The sequence below is a fragment of the Coregonus lavaretus genome, assembly GCF_964263955.1.
Source record: "Coregonus lavaretus genome assembly, chromosome: 16".
NCBI classification, from domain to species: Eukaryota; Metazoa; Chordata; class Actinopteri; order Salmoniformes; family Salmonidae; genus Coregonus; species Coregonus lavaretus.
Window position 1 is genome coordinate 23,582,880 of NC_140003.1, and position 19,281 is coordinate 23,602,160.

Genomic DNA, 19,281 nt, shown 5'->3' on the forward strand with positions numbered 1-19,281 from the left:
TCCTCAGAGTTGGGGAACAATGTCAGAGTAAAAGGAAGCAAGTTTTCTTCCAGGACAACCTTGTACGTGACTTGATTCATGCGTCCTTCACAAAGACAAATCTGCCCGATTCCATCCTTGCTGAAGCATCCCCAGATCATCACCGATCCTCCACCAAATTTCACAGTGGGTGCGAGACACTGTGGCTTGTAGGCCTCTCCAGGTCTCCGTCTAACCATTAGACGACCAGGTGTTGGGCAAAGTTGAAAATTGGACTCATCAGAGAAGATTACCTTACCCCAGTCCTCTACGGGTCCAATCCTTATGGTCTTTTGCAAACCTCAGCCTGGCTCTTCTTTGCTTCTCATTGATGAAGGGCTTTTTTCTAGCTTTGCACAACTTCAGCCCTGCCCCTAGGAGCCTGTTTTGAACCGTCCTCGCCGTGCACTTCACCCCAGCTGCCGTTTGCCATTCTTTTTGTAGGTCAATTGATGTCATTCTACAGTTGTTGAGTGACATTCGAAAACGGTCATCCCGGTCAGTAGAGTCATTTTTGCCGGTCTGTAGCTTTGTTGCCCCCCAATGTCTGCTGCTTGACCTTGTTCTTATGAACTGCCGTCTTTGAAATTTTAAGGATGGAAGCAACCTGACGTTCACTGTATCCCTCTGCCAGTAAAGCCAGAATTGAACCTTTCTTTTCCTCACTCAAAACTTTCATTTTCAACTCTTTTGGCATGGTCAATAGTTATTTTTTGATTAATATTACTTTTGAGGTACTATTAGCACTGTTTTTACCATCCAGCTGGTCCTATTGCAAGAGGATAGTGATGACAACAGCAGTGGTTTTTATACTTTTCCTCATTAAATAAGATTTGGTTCAGGTGATCACCTAATCAGTACCTAATTCAGTAGAATGAGGTGTGCCTGTGTTGGAATTCAACAGACACTGGAATGGAATGGCTGTCATACATGTAGAGATGCTGATTTAAGAACATTTTGCAGTGGTCTCTTAATTCTTTCCACTGCTATATATATATATATTATTTTTTTTACAGTATTTTGCCATCCAAATGGTAGGCTATTATGTTTCAACAACCTGCCCCTAAAGCAGAACCTTTTCTATAAGCAGGTACTAGTAGGAAGAGAGGAGAGTTGATTGTTCCTCTAGATGTCCAGAGGGTGGCAGCAGTACACTGTTATTGATGCCATAACAATAGATAGGTTGTACTAAACAGTGGCTCCCTTTGTCTCGTCTTCATTAATGATATAGCTATGATATTGGCTAGATTAAAGCAATATAGAGATTTAGGATACCACTATATTCCCTATAAAGCTGGATGAAGAAGAAAAAATAATTATCAGAAGCACCTATTTCTAAAATAACCTAGTAAGTAGCCTACAGTACAGGTGGCAGAAGTGATTTAGCAGGACTCATAATAATACATTGGCTATCTTGTTAAATGACGACAGAGTCCTTAACCTTTAAAGCACCACACCTGTGAGCTGGCCACGGATGCTGTGGGCATTGAGAAAATAACCTTAATTATGTCTGCGGGAGTAGATTAGAATGGTCACAAATAGGCCTCTGACGGACACTCATTTGCGTTAAAATAGAAATAGCACAACAAATTAGCTACAATTTCCCAAGTGTTCTTTGTCTGCATTCAACCACACACTTCCTGATTAAGAACAAAAACATAAAACCTGGAGGAACATGGAGCTCTTGGCTCAATAATCCTCTATGTACCTCTGGAGGAAATGTTTGCTGCATCTAATATTGCACACACTAATAATCATCAAGGTAATCACCATAATGTCTCCCAGAGCACCTACCTTTCACTGCTTCGTGCCTGAAACTCTGCTTTTGAAACTAAATAGGTGTTGCAGCCAGAAATCTGGGTCTGATCTTTCTAAATCAGAAGCGCTTGTTCTCAAAAAGGAATAAAGGGGGTAATTCATATTAAACTTGTAATAGATTTTAAGTAAAATTCTTGATTATGCACATCAGAAAAGTCATCTAAGTAAAATTTCAATCTTCTTAATTGCAATAGTATGTCAGTCCAAATGGCCAACATCAAAAGTTATGACCCATTTCATACTGGAGGCTAACATTGCTAAGTCTGCTAAGATTGCTAATAAGTTTTGGCCATTGTCGGTGACAAATCTTAAAGGTCCAGTGCAGTCCAAAATGTGATTTTCCAGTATATATATATATACACTGCTCAAAAAAATAAAGGGAACACTTAAACAACACAATGTAACTCCAAGTCAATCACACTTCTGTGAAATCAAACTGTCCACTTAGGAAGCAACACTGATTGACAATACATTTCACATGCTGTTGTGCAAATGGAATAGACAACAGGTGGAAATTATAGGCAATTAGCAAGACACCCCCAATAAAGGACTGGTTTTGCAGGTGGTGACCACAGACCACTTCTCAGTTCCTATGCTTCCTGGCTGATGTTTTGGTCACTTTTGAATGCTGGCGGTGCTTTCACTCTAGTGGTAGCATGAGACGGAGTCTACAACCCACACAAGCGGCTCAGGTAGTGCAGCTCATCCAGGATGGCACATCAATGCGAGCAGTGGCAAGAAGGTTTGCTGTGTCTGTCAGCGTAGTGTCCACAGCATGGAAACGTGGAGGAGGCCGTAGGAGGGCAACAACCCAGCAGCAGGACCACTACCTCCGCCTTTGTGCAAGGAGGAGCAGGAGGAGCACTGCCAGAGCCCTGCAAAATGACCTCCAGCAGGCCACAAATGTGCATGTGTCTGCTCAAACGGTCAGAAACAGACTCCATGAGGGTGGTATGAGGGCCCGACGTCCACAGGTGGGGGTTGTGCTTACAGCCCACCACCGTGCAGGACGTTTGGCATTTGCCAGAGAACACCAAGATTGGCAAATTCGCCACTGGTGCCCTGTGCTCTTCACAGATGAAAGCAGGTTCACACTGAGCACGTGTGACAGACGTGACAGAGTCTGGAGACGCCGTGGAGAACGTTCTGCTGCCTGCAACATCCTCCAGCATGACCGGTTTGGCGGTGGGTCAGTCATGGTGTGGGGTGGAATTTCTTTGGGGGGCCGCACAGCCCTCCATGTGCTCGCCAGAGGTAGCCCGACTGCCATTAGGTACCAAGATGAGATCCTCAGACCCCTTGTGAGACCATATGCTGGTGCGGTTGGCCCTGGGTTCCTCCTAATGCAAGACAATGTTAGACCTCATGTGGCTGGAGTGTGTCAGCAGTTCCTGCAAGAGGAAGGCATTGATGCTATGGACTGGCCCGCCCGTTCCCCAGACCTGAATCCAATTGAGCACATCTGGGACATCATGTCTCGCTCCATCCACCAACGCCACGTTGCACCACAGACTGTCCAGGAGTTGGCGGATGCTTTAGTCCAGGTCTGGGAGGAGATCCCTCAGGAGACCATCCGCCACCTCATCAGGAGCATGCCCAGGCGTTGTAGGGAGGTCATACAGGCACGTGGAGGCCACACACACCACTGAGCCTCATTTTGACTTGTTTTAAGGACATTACATCCAAGTTGGATCAGCCTGTAGTGTGGTTTTCCACTTTCATTTTGAGGGTGACTCCAAATTCAGACCTCCATGGGTTGATACATTTGATTTCCATTGATAATTTGTGTGATTTTGTTGTCAGCACATTCAACTATGTAAAGAAAAAAGTATTTAATAAGATTATTTCATTCATTCAGATCTAGGATGTGTTATTTTAGTGTTCCCTTTATTTTTTTGAGCAGTATATATATATATATATATATATATATATATATATATATATATATATATATATATATATATATATATAGTGCATTCAGAAAGTTTTCATACCCCTTGACTTTTTCCAAATTTAGTTTTGTTAGTTTCTCCCATTCTTCTCTACAGAACCTCTCAAGCTCTGTCAGGTTGGATGGAGAGCGTCGCTGTACAGCTATTTTCAGGTCTCTCCAGAGATTTTTGATCAGGTTGAAGCCACTCAGGGACATTCAGAGACTTGTCCTGAAGCCACTCCTGCATTGTCTTGGCTATGTGCTTAGGGTCGTTGTCCTGTTGGAAGGTGAACCTTCGCCCCAGTCTGAGGTCCTGAGCGTTCTGGAGCAGATTTTCTTCAAGGATCTCTCTGTACTTTGCTCCGTTCATCTTTCCCTCGATCCCGACTAGTCTCCCAGTCCCTGCCGCTGAAAAACATCCCCACAGCATGATGCTGCCACCACCATGATTCACCGTAGGGATGGTGCCAGGTTTCATCCAGACGTGAAGGTTGGCATTCAGGCCAAAGAGTTCAATCTTGGTTTCATCAGACCAGAGAATCTTTAGGTGCTCAAAGCGGGCTGTCATGTGCGTTTTACTGAGCAGTGGCTTCCGTCTGGCCACTCTACCATAAAGGCCTGATTGGTGGAGTGCTGCAGAGATGGTTGTCCTTCTGGAAGGTTCTCCCATCTCCACAGAGGAACTCTGGAGCTCTGTCAGAGTGACCATCGTGTTCTTGGTCACCTCCCTGACCAAGGCTCTTCTCCCCCGATTGCTCAGTTTGGCCGGGCGGCCAGCTCTAGGAAGAGTCTTGGTGGTTCCAAACTTCTCCCATTTAAGACTGATGGAGGCCACTGTGTTCTTGGGGACCTTCAATGCTGCAGAAATGTTTTGGTACCCTTCCCCAGATCTGTGCCTCGACACAGTCCTGTCTCTGAGTTCTACGGACAATTCCTTAGACCTCAAGGCTTGGTTTTTGCTCTGACATGCACTGTCAACTATGGGACCTTATATAGACAGGTGTGTACCTTTCCAAATAATGTCCAATCAATTTAATTTACCACAGGTGGACTCCAATCAAGTTGTAGAAACATCTCAAGGAGCTCAATTTGAAGTCTCATATCAAAAGGTCTGAATACTTGTTTTCACTTTGTCATTATGGGGTTTTCTGTGTAGATTGATGAGGATTTTTAATTAATCCATTTTAGAATAAGGTTGTAACATAACAAAATGTGGAAAAAGGTTAAGGGGTCTGAATACTTTCTGAATGCACTGTATATTTTTCCACACGATGAGGTTGGAATAATACTGTGAAATTGTTTAAATGATACCGTTTTAGTGTAAGAGCGGATTGAAACTTCAGATCGTTTTCGTGGGATGGAGTTTTGACCTGCCTGGTGACATCACCAAGCGGTACATTTGTTAATAGACCAATAAGAAAGACTTCCAAACCTCTCTGCCAATAACAGCTAGTTTTCAGTTTTCCACTCAGACCACTCCGACAGTCCTAGCAAAATTATTGATTGAGAAATTGCTCTTTGCTAAGAAGCTATTTTTGACCATATTAATTGAAAACAATCACAGTAAGTTACTTAAGTGTTACTCAGAAATGATTTGACATTACATTTACATTTTAGTCATTTAGCAGACGCTCTTATCCAGAGCGATTTACAGTTAGATATCGAGATAAAAACAGCTGCATTGGACCTTTAAGGGTTGAATCAGTGCAATAGTCCCCAGATATACATGTAGTTAGTTGCCAGATGTTTTTAATACTTGGTTCCATGTTTGTACTCTCCCTCCCCTCATGCAGTGATCATCTCTGGTGTGACTGACACTGGCCATCGATACACCCAAAATAAAAACCAGAACACTCCTTAACTCATCATTAAATCAACTAATACCCTGAAATATTTGGATGGTGAGGGCTCACAGGTCAATTCAATCTTCTCCAGCAGCAGCTGCTGTTACCTCCCCTGTCTGTCAGATGATACAGAGTTGACAAGGTTGTCCTCCCAGTGCTGACAACAGTGGGATAACGCCACCACATTACATATCATTTGTTTATACATATGCCATGCCCAACTCTGCTATCAAGTAATAGCATATGACTGATGCCTGCACCTGCAACAAAGTAGAACATGGATGTTACAGGCTTAGTGAGAGTATGCGTAAAGTCCCCTGTAGCTCAGTTGGTAGGCATGGCGCTTGCAACGCCAGGGTTGTGGGTTCGTTTCCCACGGGGGGCCAGTTTGAAAATGTATGCGCTCACTAACTGTAAGTCGCTCTGGATAAGAGCGTCTGCTAAATGACTAAAATGTAAATGTAAAATGTATTGTATGGATTAAAATCACTGGCCAAAATAGAAGTGGACCATAATCATGCACATAATTTATTCAAAAGTATCTTCATAATCAATAAACAAATATTTACTAGCCATGTCAATGAAGAAGGATGAAAATAAATAAATAGCCTAACTACAAAAATGCTCTAAACATGTGAGATGTCTGTGATGCCAGGGATTCAGAGAATGACAGTTGAGTACTGACCTAACCTCACTGGATATGCAGTACACATGGCAAAAAGAGGACCACATTCAGCAACCCTGGCATCCAGTAGACCCATTGGATAACATGTCCTAATCATCTAAGACCGAAACCCCTGTTCAGACTCCTGATAATTACCCCTAACACATTCATATGATTGTTATTATTAGCCAATTAACTAATAATTTAGCTGTAGTGGCACCGCCCATTAATCCTATTGGTCCGCATCACTTGGAGGCCATTCTAGAGTGAGCTCAGCGTCCCACAATCCTGAGCTGTGGTGGGGAAGCAACGTGATGAAGATGACAGGGGCAGAGATGCCTCTTTTCCTTAGATGTTGTAGTTTCTAGTTTTGCTGTTGGTGGTTGGTTGGTTGTAAGGAAGTATCTTTCTGGGGTTTTCTCAGACAAACTTTTTTTTGTTGTTGGTTTGTTTTAGTCTTTTTGTCCGACATTGTAGTGTGTTTTTTTTCTTGTTTGGTTGTAAGTCTCATGGTTGTCAGACGTTGTAGTCCGGAGCTTTGCCCTGCGGCTGCCTCAGTCTGATCTGTAGTGTCGTGAAGGCCCCTACAGTCACATGGAAGAGGATCTGCCACACGTTCCTCAGTTCATACAGGTACATGTTGGACAGACAGATCAGGGCGAAGGCCAGGAACGACTTACTGTTCCTCCACACAGAGAAGTACGCAAACAGGTAACACTGAGGAGAGAGAGAGCGAGAGCGAGAAAGAGAGAGAGAGAGATCAACTTCTGTGAGAACAATAGAGCTCCTGCATTGTATTGGAAATGAAGATCCCTTGCAGGACACCAATCTTTCTTTGCTTTCAAACCATGTCCAATTATTTGACCAAGAGAGTAACGATCAATGATTTTAAATGAAGAACACCCCAATTATTTAGTGCAAGCGTCAATCAGCAATCTAAAAAAAGCCATAGACTGCATCAAAAACATATTTTTTGCACTTTTCAGTGTACCCAAGGACACTTACAGAGCACAATTATGTGAAAACTGTAGCTAGACTACACGACCAATAGCCAAATCCACTAATTTGAAGCGATGTCCACATACAGTATATATACACAAAAGTATCTTGGTCAAACTAACACCCCCCTCTGTACAATGAGAGCTGTGATGTAAATCATGCTGTGATGTAAAGTGCAGGGTTGTTAGTCAGTCAGCACAGTGTCAGCCGGGCAGCTCTTACTAACTATCACTTACCTGATACAAACAGGCTGCTGTGCCCAGGAAAAAGGCAATCACGTAATTAAAGTCTTCGTGGTCGTCATTCTGCGGATGCACAGGAAGGTAAGGAGGTAGAGAAGGAAGGGAGAAGAATAGATTGAGGTCAATTAAAGTATAGCCACTGAATGTTTAGCAGCAGGTAGGCTTTCAAAAAGGCTTGGTGAAACAACAAGAAACCAGCTAACAAAAGCACTGGACAAAAATAGCCCCTGAAATGCAATAAGCGTATCTCCAACTAAGAGGTGTTTAAATGATTCCTATGAAAAGGCTTGGTTTGACATATTATAGCTACAGGTGTTCACTTTTGTCATACCCATAGAATGAAATAGAATAATGCAATGCATCTCTATGGTCTTACTGTACCTGCATAACGCTCTCTATGGCATGAACCCCTCGGAGTAGATTGAGGCCTCCACAGAGGATGCTTAGCACACAGGAGACAACGCCAGGTAGACACACAGGCTCAAGCTGCTGGCTGGGAGCTGGGAGGAGAGGAAGGGAACTGTTCAGAATCAGCAGTAATGACCTGCTGGCCAATGAGCCATAGACACATTAAGAAGCTCTACTGATTGAAATAAAACCGCCACATTCTGTCCTGAAGGATCACAATACACACTCCCTGCCAGAGACTTCACTGACTTAGGGTTTGGTGTAAAGTAGTCTTGTGACTAAATTAATATAAATTTGAAAAATAGCTACATAGAGCAGGATTAGTTTATGGGTTCTGAGAATAGGTGAAAAATAAATGGTAAAGCACTACACCAGGGCTATTCAACTATATTCTTATGGGGGCCACATTTTCCAAAAGTTAATTGCTGAGGGGCCAGACACCAACAAAAACAACATCTGACAAAACCCCAGAAAGATATTTACACCAACAGCAAAACTAGAAACTACAATGTCTAAGGAAAAGAGGCATCTCTGCCCCTGTCATCTTCATCACGTTGCTTCCCCACCACAGCTCAGGATTGTGGGACGCTGAGCTCACTCTAGAATGGCCTCCAAGTGATGCAGACCAATAGGATTAATGGGCGGTGCCACTACAGCTAAATTATTAGTTAATTGGCTAATAATAACAATCATATGAATGTGTTTGGGGTAATTATCAGGAGTCTGAACATGGGTTTCGGTCTTAGATGATTAGGACATGTTATCCAATGGGTCTACTGGATGCCAGGGTTGCTGAATGTGATCCTCTTCAGAAGAACTATCAAAAACAACACACATATACCATACAAAGCACTTAAATGTTGATTAAAGTAATCAGGTAGTTTTAAAATCCTCTGAAAACATGTTTCCTCTTTACTCCCCTAACAGAGATAGAGATAACATGGACCAGCAAGCTATTTATTTGATTCTCTGTTTTAAGAAACAAATGTGTGTACAAATTATTTAAGGAAATTTGAATCTGGACTTATTGCCATTATCTCAATAAAAGTTATAACACAAATATGGCAATCAAGTAGCCTAATTCCAGTCTGAAGGAAGTATGCTTTGAATTCATTTTCCCCAGTCATTAGGTTCTAACATGTTGCATCAGAGAGAAACAGAAGACACGTATGTGTTCCTGAGAGTCTTAGTTTTCATGCATGGGGTTATAGCCCAAACCATTCAAAGGCTAGAGCCAAATTCATAGGAAGAAAAATTAATAAATAAAAAACACGCCAAATTAGCACTAGAGACCACACTATTAGGCCTAGTAGCACTTGTCATTTTGACAATAAATGTCAGATTCCCCCCCCCCCCGAAATGCATGTTCACTATGGACTAAATTAATATTTTTAAATATTTCGTTCAAAGTATTCATTGTGATGCAATGTTACTTATTTTCTGTATCAATTCAGCATTCATTTAATCCATAACCTGCGCTTTCTATCATCTCCAAACATGTCCGGTTGTAGCGCATCGCTCACTGTATTGCCTAATTGGTGGGAGTGGCAAATCGGCACAGGTGCCTGCAATGTGTAATCGGGGCCTGTGTTTTCTTGAAAAGGTATGTTTCCTGACTGTGTGGAAGAGCCATTTGTTTTAGCCATCAGCCATGTGCGTTTACTTTGGAAGTCTGCTGATTTTTAAATAAATGAAATGCTTTTATAACTATTTATATCGCAGTTCCTCTTTTAAGCATTTTAGATGACAAGGTATCAGCCAGCCTGTAACAAGGGGCAAGGCTAAATTGATAAAAGGGTGGGATCTGGCCCGCGGGCCTCCAGTTGAATGTGCAATCTTAGAATTCTCCCCAAATCTGAAAAGAAACCACTGATTCAAACCCAAAATGTGGAAATCTTAACTATAGCGCTATGACAATGTTGTGATGATCATTCTTCCTACTCTTCCCCTATCCACAGTGAGTGATAGGAAAGCAGTGGTTCTTGAGGGAGACAGAGGAGCTGTGGTGACCCAGGACAGAATCACTTAGCTGGGGTTACAGAGGTGTGAAGGTGTCAACAGAGGGGTTACTGATCCAGAGCGTCAGGAGTGGCAGGCAAGGGGCTCTGTGGAGGCCCGTCTCAGTCAGGGATCACTAATGGAGGGGCCGGGCCAGACACACACACACACACACACACACACACACACACGACAGCTGCAGGGTAAGGTGTCCTTCAGAGAGCTGCCCCTATAGGGCTGTCATGTGATTAACTTTGGCTCTGTTCCAATATGTTCCCAACCAAGCTGTCCATGAGGTATGGAATGGATGGAAGCCATTTTAAACGTGCTAACATGACAATGGGAGTTACCTACAGTAAATGGGAAAAGGGAGGATTAGAATGAGGAGGATGGAATGCAAATGAAATCCATTTGTCAATCAGTACACAGTTAAGTGGTTATGTTAAAGCTTACGTGAAGAGTCATTTTTTACAGTGCCTAAAAGCATCAAAGGCAGCTAGGCGCTTTGATTGAAAAAGGTCTCAGCCAACAAAAATCTCTAGTCTACAGTATGTCAATCTACTATAGTAGAAAAGTCTAGGCTACCTATTCTATTGCTTAGCTTGTCGAGAAAGAAATAGCCTATTCCAAACACTCTGGGACAGTACACAACAAGTTGGCCTAGGCTACATAAAAATAAACATTAAAAAACAGTGAGTCTGATGCAATAGATCAGAACGTTTAGCTTAAAAATGTTGATGAACTTTTATTTCTTCACATTATAAACACAGCAATGTGCACAAGGCATTAGGCTATGTACAAATGTTCTTTCCATAATGTAATTAGCGTGAAAACACCGTTGTCAAAATGGCACAGCACATGCGAGCAGTTTCATATGACAGATGAAAATATCCGTTATAAATGTAGGAAGAGAAGAGATCTGATAGGCTACTTACATTTTACATTTTAGTCATTTAGGAGACGCTCTTATCCAGAGCGACTTACAGTTAGTGAGTGCATACATTTTCATACTTTGAAGCAAGGTAAGACATGCCTCATAATATGTATTAAAATGTTCAGGTTTCAAACAACTAAGTACATGTCTTCAAAATGCATACTGCCTCCAGCTCATTGCAAAGTGGTGTGTGACATGCTGATTAAGCCTGCCTTCCGTTGCCGTTTGATGCCGCGTTCAAAACTGTGAACTCGGAAATCTCCGACTTCCGAGCATTCAAGTCAAAAAAAATAAAAAAAATCTATTTAAACGGTCATCCAACTCGGAATCTCGGGCCTCTTTCTAGAACTCCGACTTTCCGACCTGAAGATCACTGACTTCATGATTTGACTTAGTATTTTTCCACATACTTCTGCAGCAGAAGCTCTTGCGCTGTCTGACAGATTTTTCACGCAAAGGCTCTGTATCTGTATGCGTGTGATAAATAAGATACATAACGAATATACTGTACACACGTGCCAATTTAATTCAACTAATTATGCAAATTAACCTATAGAACGATAAGCATGACCAGTCAAATGTATTCACAGCGACTGGTATTTCCATAATTGAATAGGCTAAAAAGTATTATTTCACAATGGGAATTTTTATTCTCCTGGACAATCGGCCGGCACCAATTTTATTCATAAGCTTTTCAATTTTATTAGCGGACAAAAGCCGGCTATTACCGGCTAAGGGAAACCCTGGTGCGTGCATGTGTGGAACCTACCTATGCCCTTGTACTTGGAGGCCGTGCGGTATGAGAAGTTGTTGATGGATCCTAGGTCCTCAGGGGACAGCTGGTATGTCGGTCGCAGCTTGAGCTCTGTCTGCATGTTAGCCAGGTTGATCTTAGTGGACAGAGAGCGGGGGCTATTGTAGCGCTGCTTCGTCTTCTGGAGGAAGTTGTCTGGAAGTGGCAGTAACACAACAACGGTTTGAGAATGGTTGGACATATTTATCATGAAAATACAACCTACGCTGGAAAGGTATGTCATAGCAGCATCTGCTGGTACAGTCTATACTTGCTCTATCAAAAGAATTTCGAAAATGGTACAACCATAAAAATAGAATGATTAGTATGATAATAGTAATTATATAGGTAAAACAGGGTTTCAATTTGAAAGTGTTGCTTCAAAACAGGGAAACCCTATGTTTGATTTGACAGTAAGGCAAAATGTGCATTTGTAGGGAAAACATAGCTTGGTCACAGATCCTGCGGTCTTGCCAATGTATGGCCATTTGTCATGTCATACCGACCATAGGAGTTGGTTACAGGACCACAGACATGGGACCAGGCTAGGGAAAACAGAGGAGAGACTCACCAAACTCTATGAAGGAGTATGGCCTCACAGCGCTGTTGACACGTTTGTTGTCGTATGTGATGATGAACTCTCTCTGCAGCTCATCCAGGAAACAGAAGGCCAGGACATTGGGGTAGTTCTCTGTACACACCATCAGATATCCCAGTCCCAGAGAGCTGGTGAAACTAACACACACCAAGATTACCTTGGATGACTATCATCTACTGCAATTACAGTGCTGAACAGTGGGAAGTACAGTATCTAAGTACACAAATCCAGAACTAAGAAATGTCCCTGCATGTGATGTTCTTCAAGACAAAATTCAATGAATGTAGCCTAGCTGCATTGTCATGAGATAGACCTATCTGTAACAAACACTGGCATCATCCTATCGGTGTGGAAAATGACCATCTCTAAGATATAGCCTAACACAACAAAGAATGGTGTTTTCAACCAATCTATCAATAAAATTACAGAAAATCTATTCAACATCAGGTGGCTTGAAGGCTTGTTAGTTGTGTGGCTGCATTGTAGAGCAGAGTGATGCCAGTATGTTTACCACTGTGAATTTCTTCACAGAAAGAACACGACTCACACCAAACAGGCATTAAAAGGAGAAGGGGAAGTGGGGATAGCGAGCTCACGCTCTTTTTCCCCCCTTTGCTTATGATGAATAACAGTCATTTGGAGAGTGACAGGCAGGGACTGACTAAAATCACAGCCCCACCCACTCAGAGCAGAACCCCTCAAAAAAAGTCAAATACATCCGAGTTAGGCATTGCCCAAAAGGATCTTTAAATCAACCAGTGATTTAAATGCTGCCTGGCACGTCCGCCGTCACCTTCCTTCACAGTGTCAAGGCCAATGTTGGGCCTTGAGATATCAAATGAGGCTTCAGACTGTAGAGTGGATGGCCAACCAACCCTGCTGCTGGAGAGAGGGATGTGCATGTGTGCGCTCCTTTTATTCAAACCTATATCTGCCTTAATGGGACCAATTAGCTAATAACCCATTTCCATGTAAACAGATGGCCTCTAAGCATTTTATAAAATGAGGACAGAGTGATAACACCGATATTCAAAGCAAAATTAAACTATCAAATGTTATTGGTCGCGTACACATATTTTGTAGATGTTATCGCAGGTGCAGCGAAATGCTTATGTTTTATAGCTCCAACAGTGCAATAATACCTAACAATACACACAAATCCCAAAAATTCAAAGAAAGGAATTAAGAAATATCAGAATATATAAATATATGATGGTGTGTATAGACATTATGGACAGTATATGAAAAGGTGTGTACAGCAGTAGTTATATAGGATAAGCCTGGACTACAATACAGAATATACATATGAATTGGGTAAAACCGTATGTAAACATTATTAAAGTGACCAGTGTTCAATGACTATGTATGTACATAAGGCAGCAGTCTCTAAGGTGCAGGGTAGAGTACCGGGTGGTAGCCGGCAAGTAACAGTGGCTAAGTTCAGGGCAGAGTACTGGGCGGAGGCCGGCTAGTGGTGACTATTTAACAGTCTGATGGCCTGGAGACAGAAACTGTTTTTCAGTCTCTCGGTCCCAGCTTTAATGAACCTGTACGGGCTCTGCCTTCTAGATGGAAGCGGGATGAACAGGCCATGGCTCGGGTGGCTGAGGTCCTTAATTATCTTTTTGGCCTTCCTGTGACACCGGGTGCTGTAGATGTCCTGGAGGGCAGGCAGTGTGCCCCCGGTGAAGCGTTGGGCTGACCGCACCACCGTCTGGAGAGCCCTGCGGTTGTGGATGGTGCAATTGCCATATAAGGCGGTGATACAGCCTGACAGGATGCTCTCAATGGTGCATCTGAAGACGTTTGTGAGGGTTTTATGGGCCAAGCCAAATTTCTTCAGCCTCCTGAGGTTGAAGAAGCACTGTTGCGCCTTCTTCACACTGTGTTGATGGATCATTTCAGGTTGTCAGTGATGTGCACGTCGAGGAACTTCTCCACTGTGGCCCCGTCGATGTGGATGGGGGAGTGCTCTCTCTGCTGTCTCCTGAAGTCCACGATCAGTTCCTTCATATTGTTGACATTGAGGGAGATGGGTTTATTCCTGGCACCACTCCACCAGGGCCCTCACCTCCTCCCTGTAGGCTGTCTCGTCGTTGTTGGTAATAAGGCCTACTAATGTTGTGTCGTCTTCAAACTTGATGATTGAGTTGGAGACATGCGTGGCCTCCCAGTCATGGGTGAACAGGGAGTACAGGAGGGGGCTGAGCACGCACCCTTGTGGGGCCCCCGTGTTGAGGATCAGCATAGTGGAGGTGTTGTTGCCTACCTTCACCACCTGGGGTGGGCCCGTTAGGAATCCAGGACCCATTTGCACAGGGATGGGTTCAGACCCAGGGCCCGAACATAGTGATGAGCTTGGAGGGCACTATGGTGTTGAAGGCTGAGCTGTAGTCGATGAACAGCATTATTACATAGATATTTCTTATGTCCAGATGGGATAGGGCAGTGCGATGGCGTCATCCGTGGATCTGTTGGGGCAGTATGCAAATTGTAGAGGATCTAGGGTGTCGGGTAAGGTGGAGGTCATATGTTCCTTAACTCTCAAAGCACTTCATGCTGACAGAAGTGAGTGCTACAGGGTGACAGTCATTTAGTTCAGTTACCTTCACTTTCTTGGGCACAGGAACAATGGTGGACATCTTGAAGCAAGTGGGGACAACAGCCTGGGATAGAGATTGAATATGTCCATAAACACTCCAGCCAGCTGGTCTGCACATGTTCTGAGGACGCGGCTTCGGATGCTGTCTGGCCGGTATAGAGAACTGCTAGCAACTTTGGGTGGTGGTAATATCAAAGTCTACAACAAGAGTTTATATAAAATGTTGGATAATACCACTTTATGATTCACAGTAAAGCCAGACTTACTTGATATTGTACTGTCCAGTCTTCAGAGCACAGCGGTCTGGGAACTGGCCGAGTTTCTTGGACAGAGCTTTGACATGCTTTTTGGTTTCCTGTAGGCCTTTGTCCTGCTCATAGTCTGTGGAGGCAGACAGGGGTAGACCATCCCCAACCCGCAACACCGAGGCAAACAGGACCATGGACATCTTACTGTTCAACACGCACTCTCTGGATGGACACCTGCAAAACAGAGCGAAGAGGGAGCATGTTCACAGATCCAAGGGCATGATGATTGTGAATTCATGAGCTTTCTGATAAAATAGGCCTAGTTTCACTAAATTGCCAGATTAGCCTGGCAGCGTATCAATATTACCATATCATCTAGACTGCCACGATTCAGTACCTTGGATAGCTCCTTGATGAACTGCTAGTTCTAGCTAGCTACGTCTCGCGACAACTGTGTGCCCTCGGCGCCGTTTTACCTCTCGCTAACAAGCAAACTGGGTAAATGTGTCTTGAGTGAGCCTGAAAAATGTGTCAGTTTGCCTTGATATGGTCCATGCATAAGCGATTGTCTGGGCATTGTTAGCTCAGCAACACTGGAAAAGGAGCTAGTTAGCTTTTGCAGCAGGCTAATACTGGGTAAAACCGCTGAGGATGGTGCAATTTAATAGATGGTGATGCTTGCTAGTTAACTAGCTAGGTACCGGTTTAGTTTACACCGCATATTCAACAGCCGGACTATTCAGAGTTTTTGAAAAGCATTGCAATATCTAGCTATATCTATGTCGCATAATTTCACAAACAAAGCAAAGGCGCCACCTTGCTAACGTTATCTGGCTAGCTAGTTAGTTCCTCAAATATGCCCCCTGCTGTCAGTTAGCTAACTAACGTTACCAGCTAGTTACTGCACGTGGCTACTGCTGTACGACGCTAGCTAGGAAAAGCAAAGCTAACATTCGCAAGCATGGCCTTCAAAACATAGACAGGAATTGTTATTTTGCGAGCTAACCTGAACAGAGGCATGTGTCAATGCACCGCTGCGAAGATGTTTCTTTCTTGTAAACGTAGCTACCATCACCCGGCAGCGTTTTATTTTTATAGCTACATCCGTTCTTCTTCTATGGTATATTGCCGATCACACAATTTAATGTGCATCCTGCCACCAAAAAAATTAACAAACTTCCCCCCAAAAAACAAAATCAAACAACTTTAAATTAAAAAAAATACATCTGATCTGATCCCTACACATGCTCAAGGGGAACCTGGGAGGGCGGGTCTTCCGGCGCCAGTACCCCTTGCAAGTATTCAGGGTATTGTGCTAGTGCCTCAAGCAAATTGACAATAGAAATAGGCAGGTAAATATCACTCCTTAGAGAAGGCACTCGAGGGTACTCATAACACTAATGAACCCACTTCATGGAAATCCACAGTGCCCTTTCCCTTTCAGTGTGTGTGTGTATGTGTTTGCCAGGAACTGTAGGATCTCCATTAGCCATATGTAATGTTATGACTGTGACACTGATCAGAGGTAAGGTTCAAGGAGAAGAGCAAAACCCCACCTCATCATCACTGCTATTCCAATTTGCATTTAGCCCATGGAATTGTCATATGAGAATCACCATGGAGAACTAGCTAGCCACAGTTTTTGTGCTCTAATTATTAAAAGCCCAGCTAGTGCTCAGGTGAAAGCAGAGCTGCTTTAAAATTCAGCACACGCAGCATTACAGATTAACTAACTGTGTCCGGCTGTGATTATATCCCAAATGGCACCCTATTCTTTATATAGTGCACTATCTAGGTAATAGGATGCAATTTGGGATGTAGCCTGTGTGATTCTCCATGCACCCTTTAGGAATGCATGGATTATTGATGAGTTGGTAAATATTTGTAATTACTGTGGTTCAGGTCTGCTACTGATTTTCAGATACACGCTCCTACGCTCCTGCAGGTTCAGGTTTATACCTTTAAACTTTTTTTTAAATATGTGCTCTCCAGTGGAGTGGAGTCATCTGCATTGGCAAATATTAGACCCAGTCAAACAAAGCTCAGTGTTCTGTTGTTATCATTATAATTGGGTTTACTTGAACTGTTCAGACTGCAAGTTGATTATGACCTGATATTCTAGTAATGTGATTTACATAAAGAAAAGGATGCATTATCAACTTCAGTGCCCTTTCATCATTGGTGGCAATCTTGAGAGAGAATGTATGAATTACATACAGAATTCAGACCTCGCCTACCAACAGCTAATTCTGAATAAACAGTGATAATCCACTTGAAAGGCAAACTTATTGCACACTTTACATTGCAATGGCAAATACTCAACACAAGAAACAATATAAAGACGCAATTAACATCAGCATTCCTGTTTCTGGTAAGGTTAGAAAAAACCTCCTAAACAGGAGAAACCACATGACAAGAGACCTGTACAAAAGGCGTGAATTTCCAGCACACCTAGGAGGCGGAACCAATTCACAGATGTGGTGAGTCAAACAGGTTGGTGATCAAACAATAGAGATTCAATTGCTAAACATTTCTTATTTTATAAAACAGAGTATTGTAGCGAATTCGAGGGGTAGCCCCAACAGGGTCTCAACCAATGATTTACAGTGAGCTCCAAAAGTATTGGGACAGTGAAACATTTTTTGTTGATTTGGCTCTGTACTCCAGCACTTAGGATTTGAAATTAAATGAAATTAGATGAAAGTGCAGACTGTCAGCTTTAATTTGAGGGTATTTTCATCCATATCAGGTGAACCGTTTAGAAATTACATTACTTTTTGTACATAGTCCCCCATTTTAGGGGACCAAAAGTATTGGGACAAATTCACTTATATGTGTATTAAAGTAGTAAAAGGTTAAGTAATTGGCGCCATATTCATAGCATGCAATGATTACATCAAGCTTGTGACTTTACAAATTTGTTGGATGCATTTGCTGTTTGTTTTGGTTGTGTTTCAGATTATTTTGTGCCCAATACTGCAACCTTAAAAAGTCCTAAATGATGTCACCAGTGCCCTTGATTTTAAGCAATGTTGTGCTGCTATTTTTATTGACTTAGCCAAAACTTTTGATACGGTAGACCATTCCATTCTTGTGGGTCAGCTAAGGAGTATTGGTGTCTCTGAGGGGTCTTTGGCCTGGTTTGCGAACTACCTCTCTCAAAGAGTGCAGTGTATAAAGTCAGAACATCTGCTGTCTCAGCCACTGCCTGTCACCAAGGGAGTACCAAGGCTCCATCCTAGGCCCCACGCTCTTCTCAATTTACATCAACAACATAGCTTAGGCAGTAGGAAGCTCTCTCATCCACTTATTTGCAGATGATACAGTCTTATACTCAGCTGGCCCCTCACCGGATTTTGTGTTAAACGCTCTACAACAAAGCTTTCTTAGTGTCCAACAAGCTTTCTCTGCCCTTAACCTTGTTCTGAACACCTCCAACAAAGGTAATGTGGTTCGGTAAGAAGAATGTAATATATACATCGGCAGGTAAGGGTGTCCTCGAGCGGCTAGATATTCTTACCTTTCGGCCATCAGATTTGTCACCAATGCTCCGTACAGGACACATCACTGCACTCTATACTGCTCTGTACACTGGCCATCTCTGTCTACCTAATGCAAGACCCACTGGTTGATGCTTATTTATAAAACCCTCGTAGGCCTCACTCCCCCCTATCTGAGATACCTACTGCAACCCTCATCCTCCACATACAACACCCATTCTGCCAGTCACATTCTGTTAAAGGTCCCCAAAGCACACAAATCCCTGGGTCGCTCCTCTTTTCAGTTTGCTGCAGCTAGCGACTGGAATGAGCTGCAAAAAAACACTAAAACTGGACAGTTTTATCTCCATCTCTACATTCAAATACTAAATCATGGATACTCTTACCATGCTGTGTTGTCATATGTTGCTGCCATGCTGTGTTGTCTCTTTATGTAGTGTTGTGGTGTCTCTCTTGTTGTGATGTGTTTTTTGTCCAACATTTTTATTTCTAATCCCAGCCCCCGTCCCCACAGGAGGCCTTTTGCCTCTTGGTAAGCAGTCATTGTACATAATAATTTGTTCTTATTTGACTTTCCAAGTTAAATAATGGTGAAATAAAATAATAATAAATAAAATAAATAGAAATGAATGGTAAATAATGTATTGTGTCACTTTGGAGTCACTTTTATTGTAAATAAGAA

The 19,281-nt window shown here is 42.8% G+C and overlaps 1 protein-coding gene across 1 annotated transcript; it reads right to left on the reverse strand.

Annotated features, from left to right (window-relative positions):
- Positions 1 to 6,113: 6,113 nt before the first annotated feature.
- On the reverse strand, positions 6,114 to 16,355 carry LOC311143701 (vesicle-trafficking protein SEC22a-like). The gene is made up of 7 exons (XM_084179570.1): positions 16,106 to 16,355; positions 15,118 to 15,333; positions 12,223 to 12,386; positions 11,628 to 11,807; positions 7,900 to 8,018; positions 7,513 to 7,581; positions 6,114 to 6,994 (listed from the first exon to the last, which is right to left on the reverse strand). Exons 1-7 carry the CDS (start codon positions 16,117 to 16,119, stop codon positions 6,794 to 6,796), a joined length of 963 nt encoding a protein of 320 aa, XP_084035696.1. The 5' UTR covers positions 16,120 to 16,355; the 3' UTR covers positions 6,114 to 6,793.
- Between the last annotated feature and the right edge of the window lie 2,926 nt (positions 16,356 to 19,281).

What these genes read in the sequence shown, in the direction of transcription:
- LOC311143701 (XM_084179570.1), bottom strand. An exon ending in ACTGGACAGTACAATATCAA is followed by an intron (nt 12,387 to 15,117) that starts GTAAGTCTGGCT and finishes GGTGTGTGTTAG; the next exon opens with TTTCACCAGCTCTCTGGGAC. An exon ending in ATACTCCTTCATAGAGTTTG is followed by an intron (nt 11,808 to 12,222) that starts GTGAGTCTCTCC and finishes TGCCACTTCCAG; the next exon opens with ACAACTTCCTCCAGAAGACG.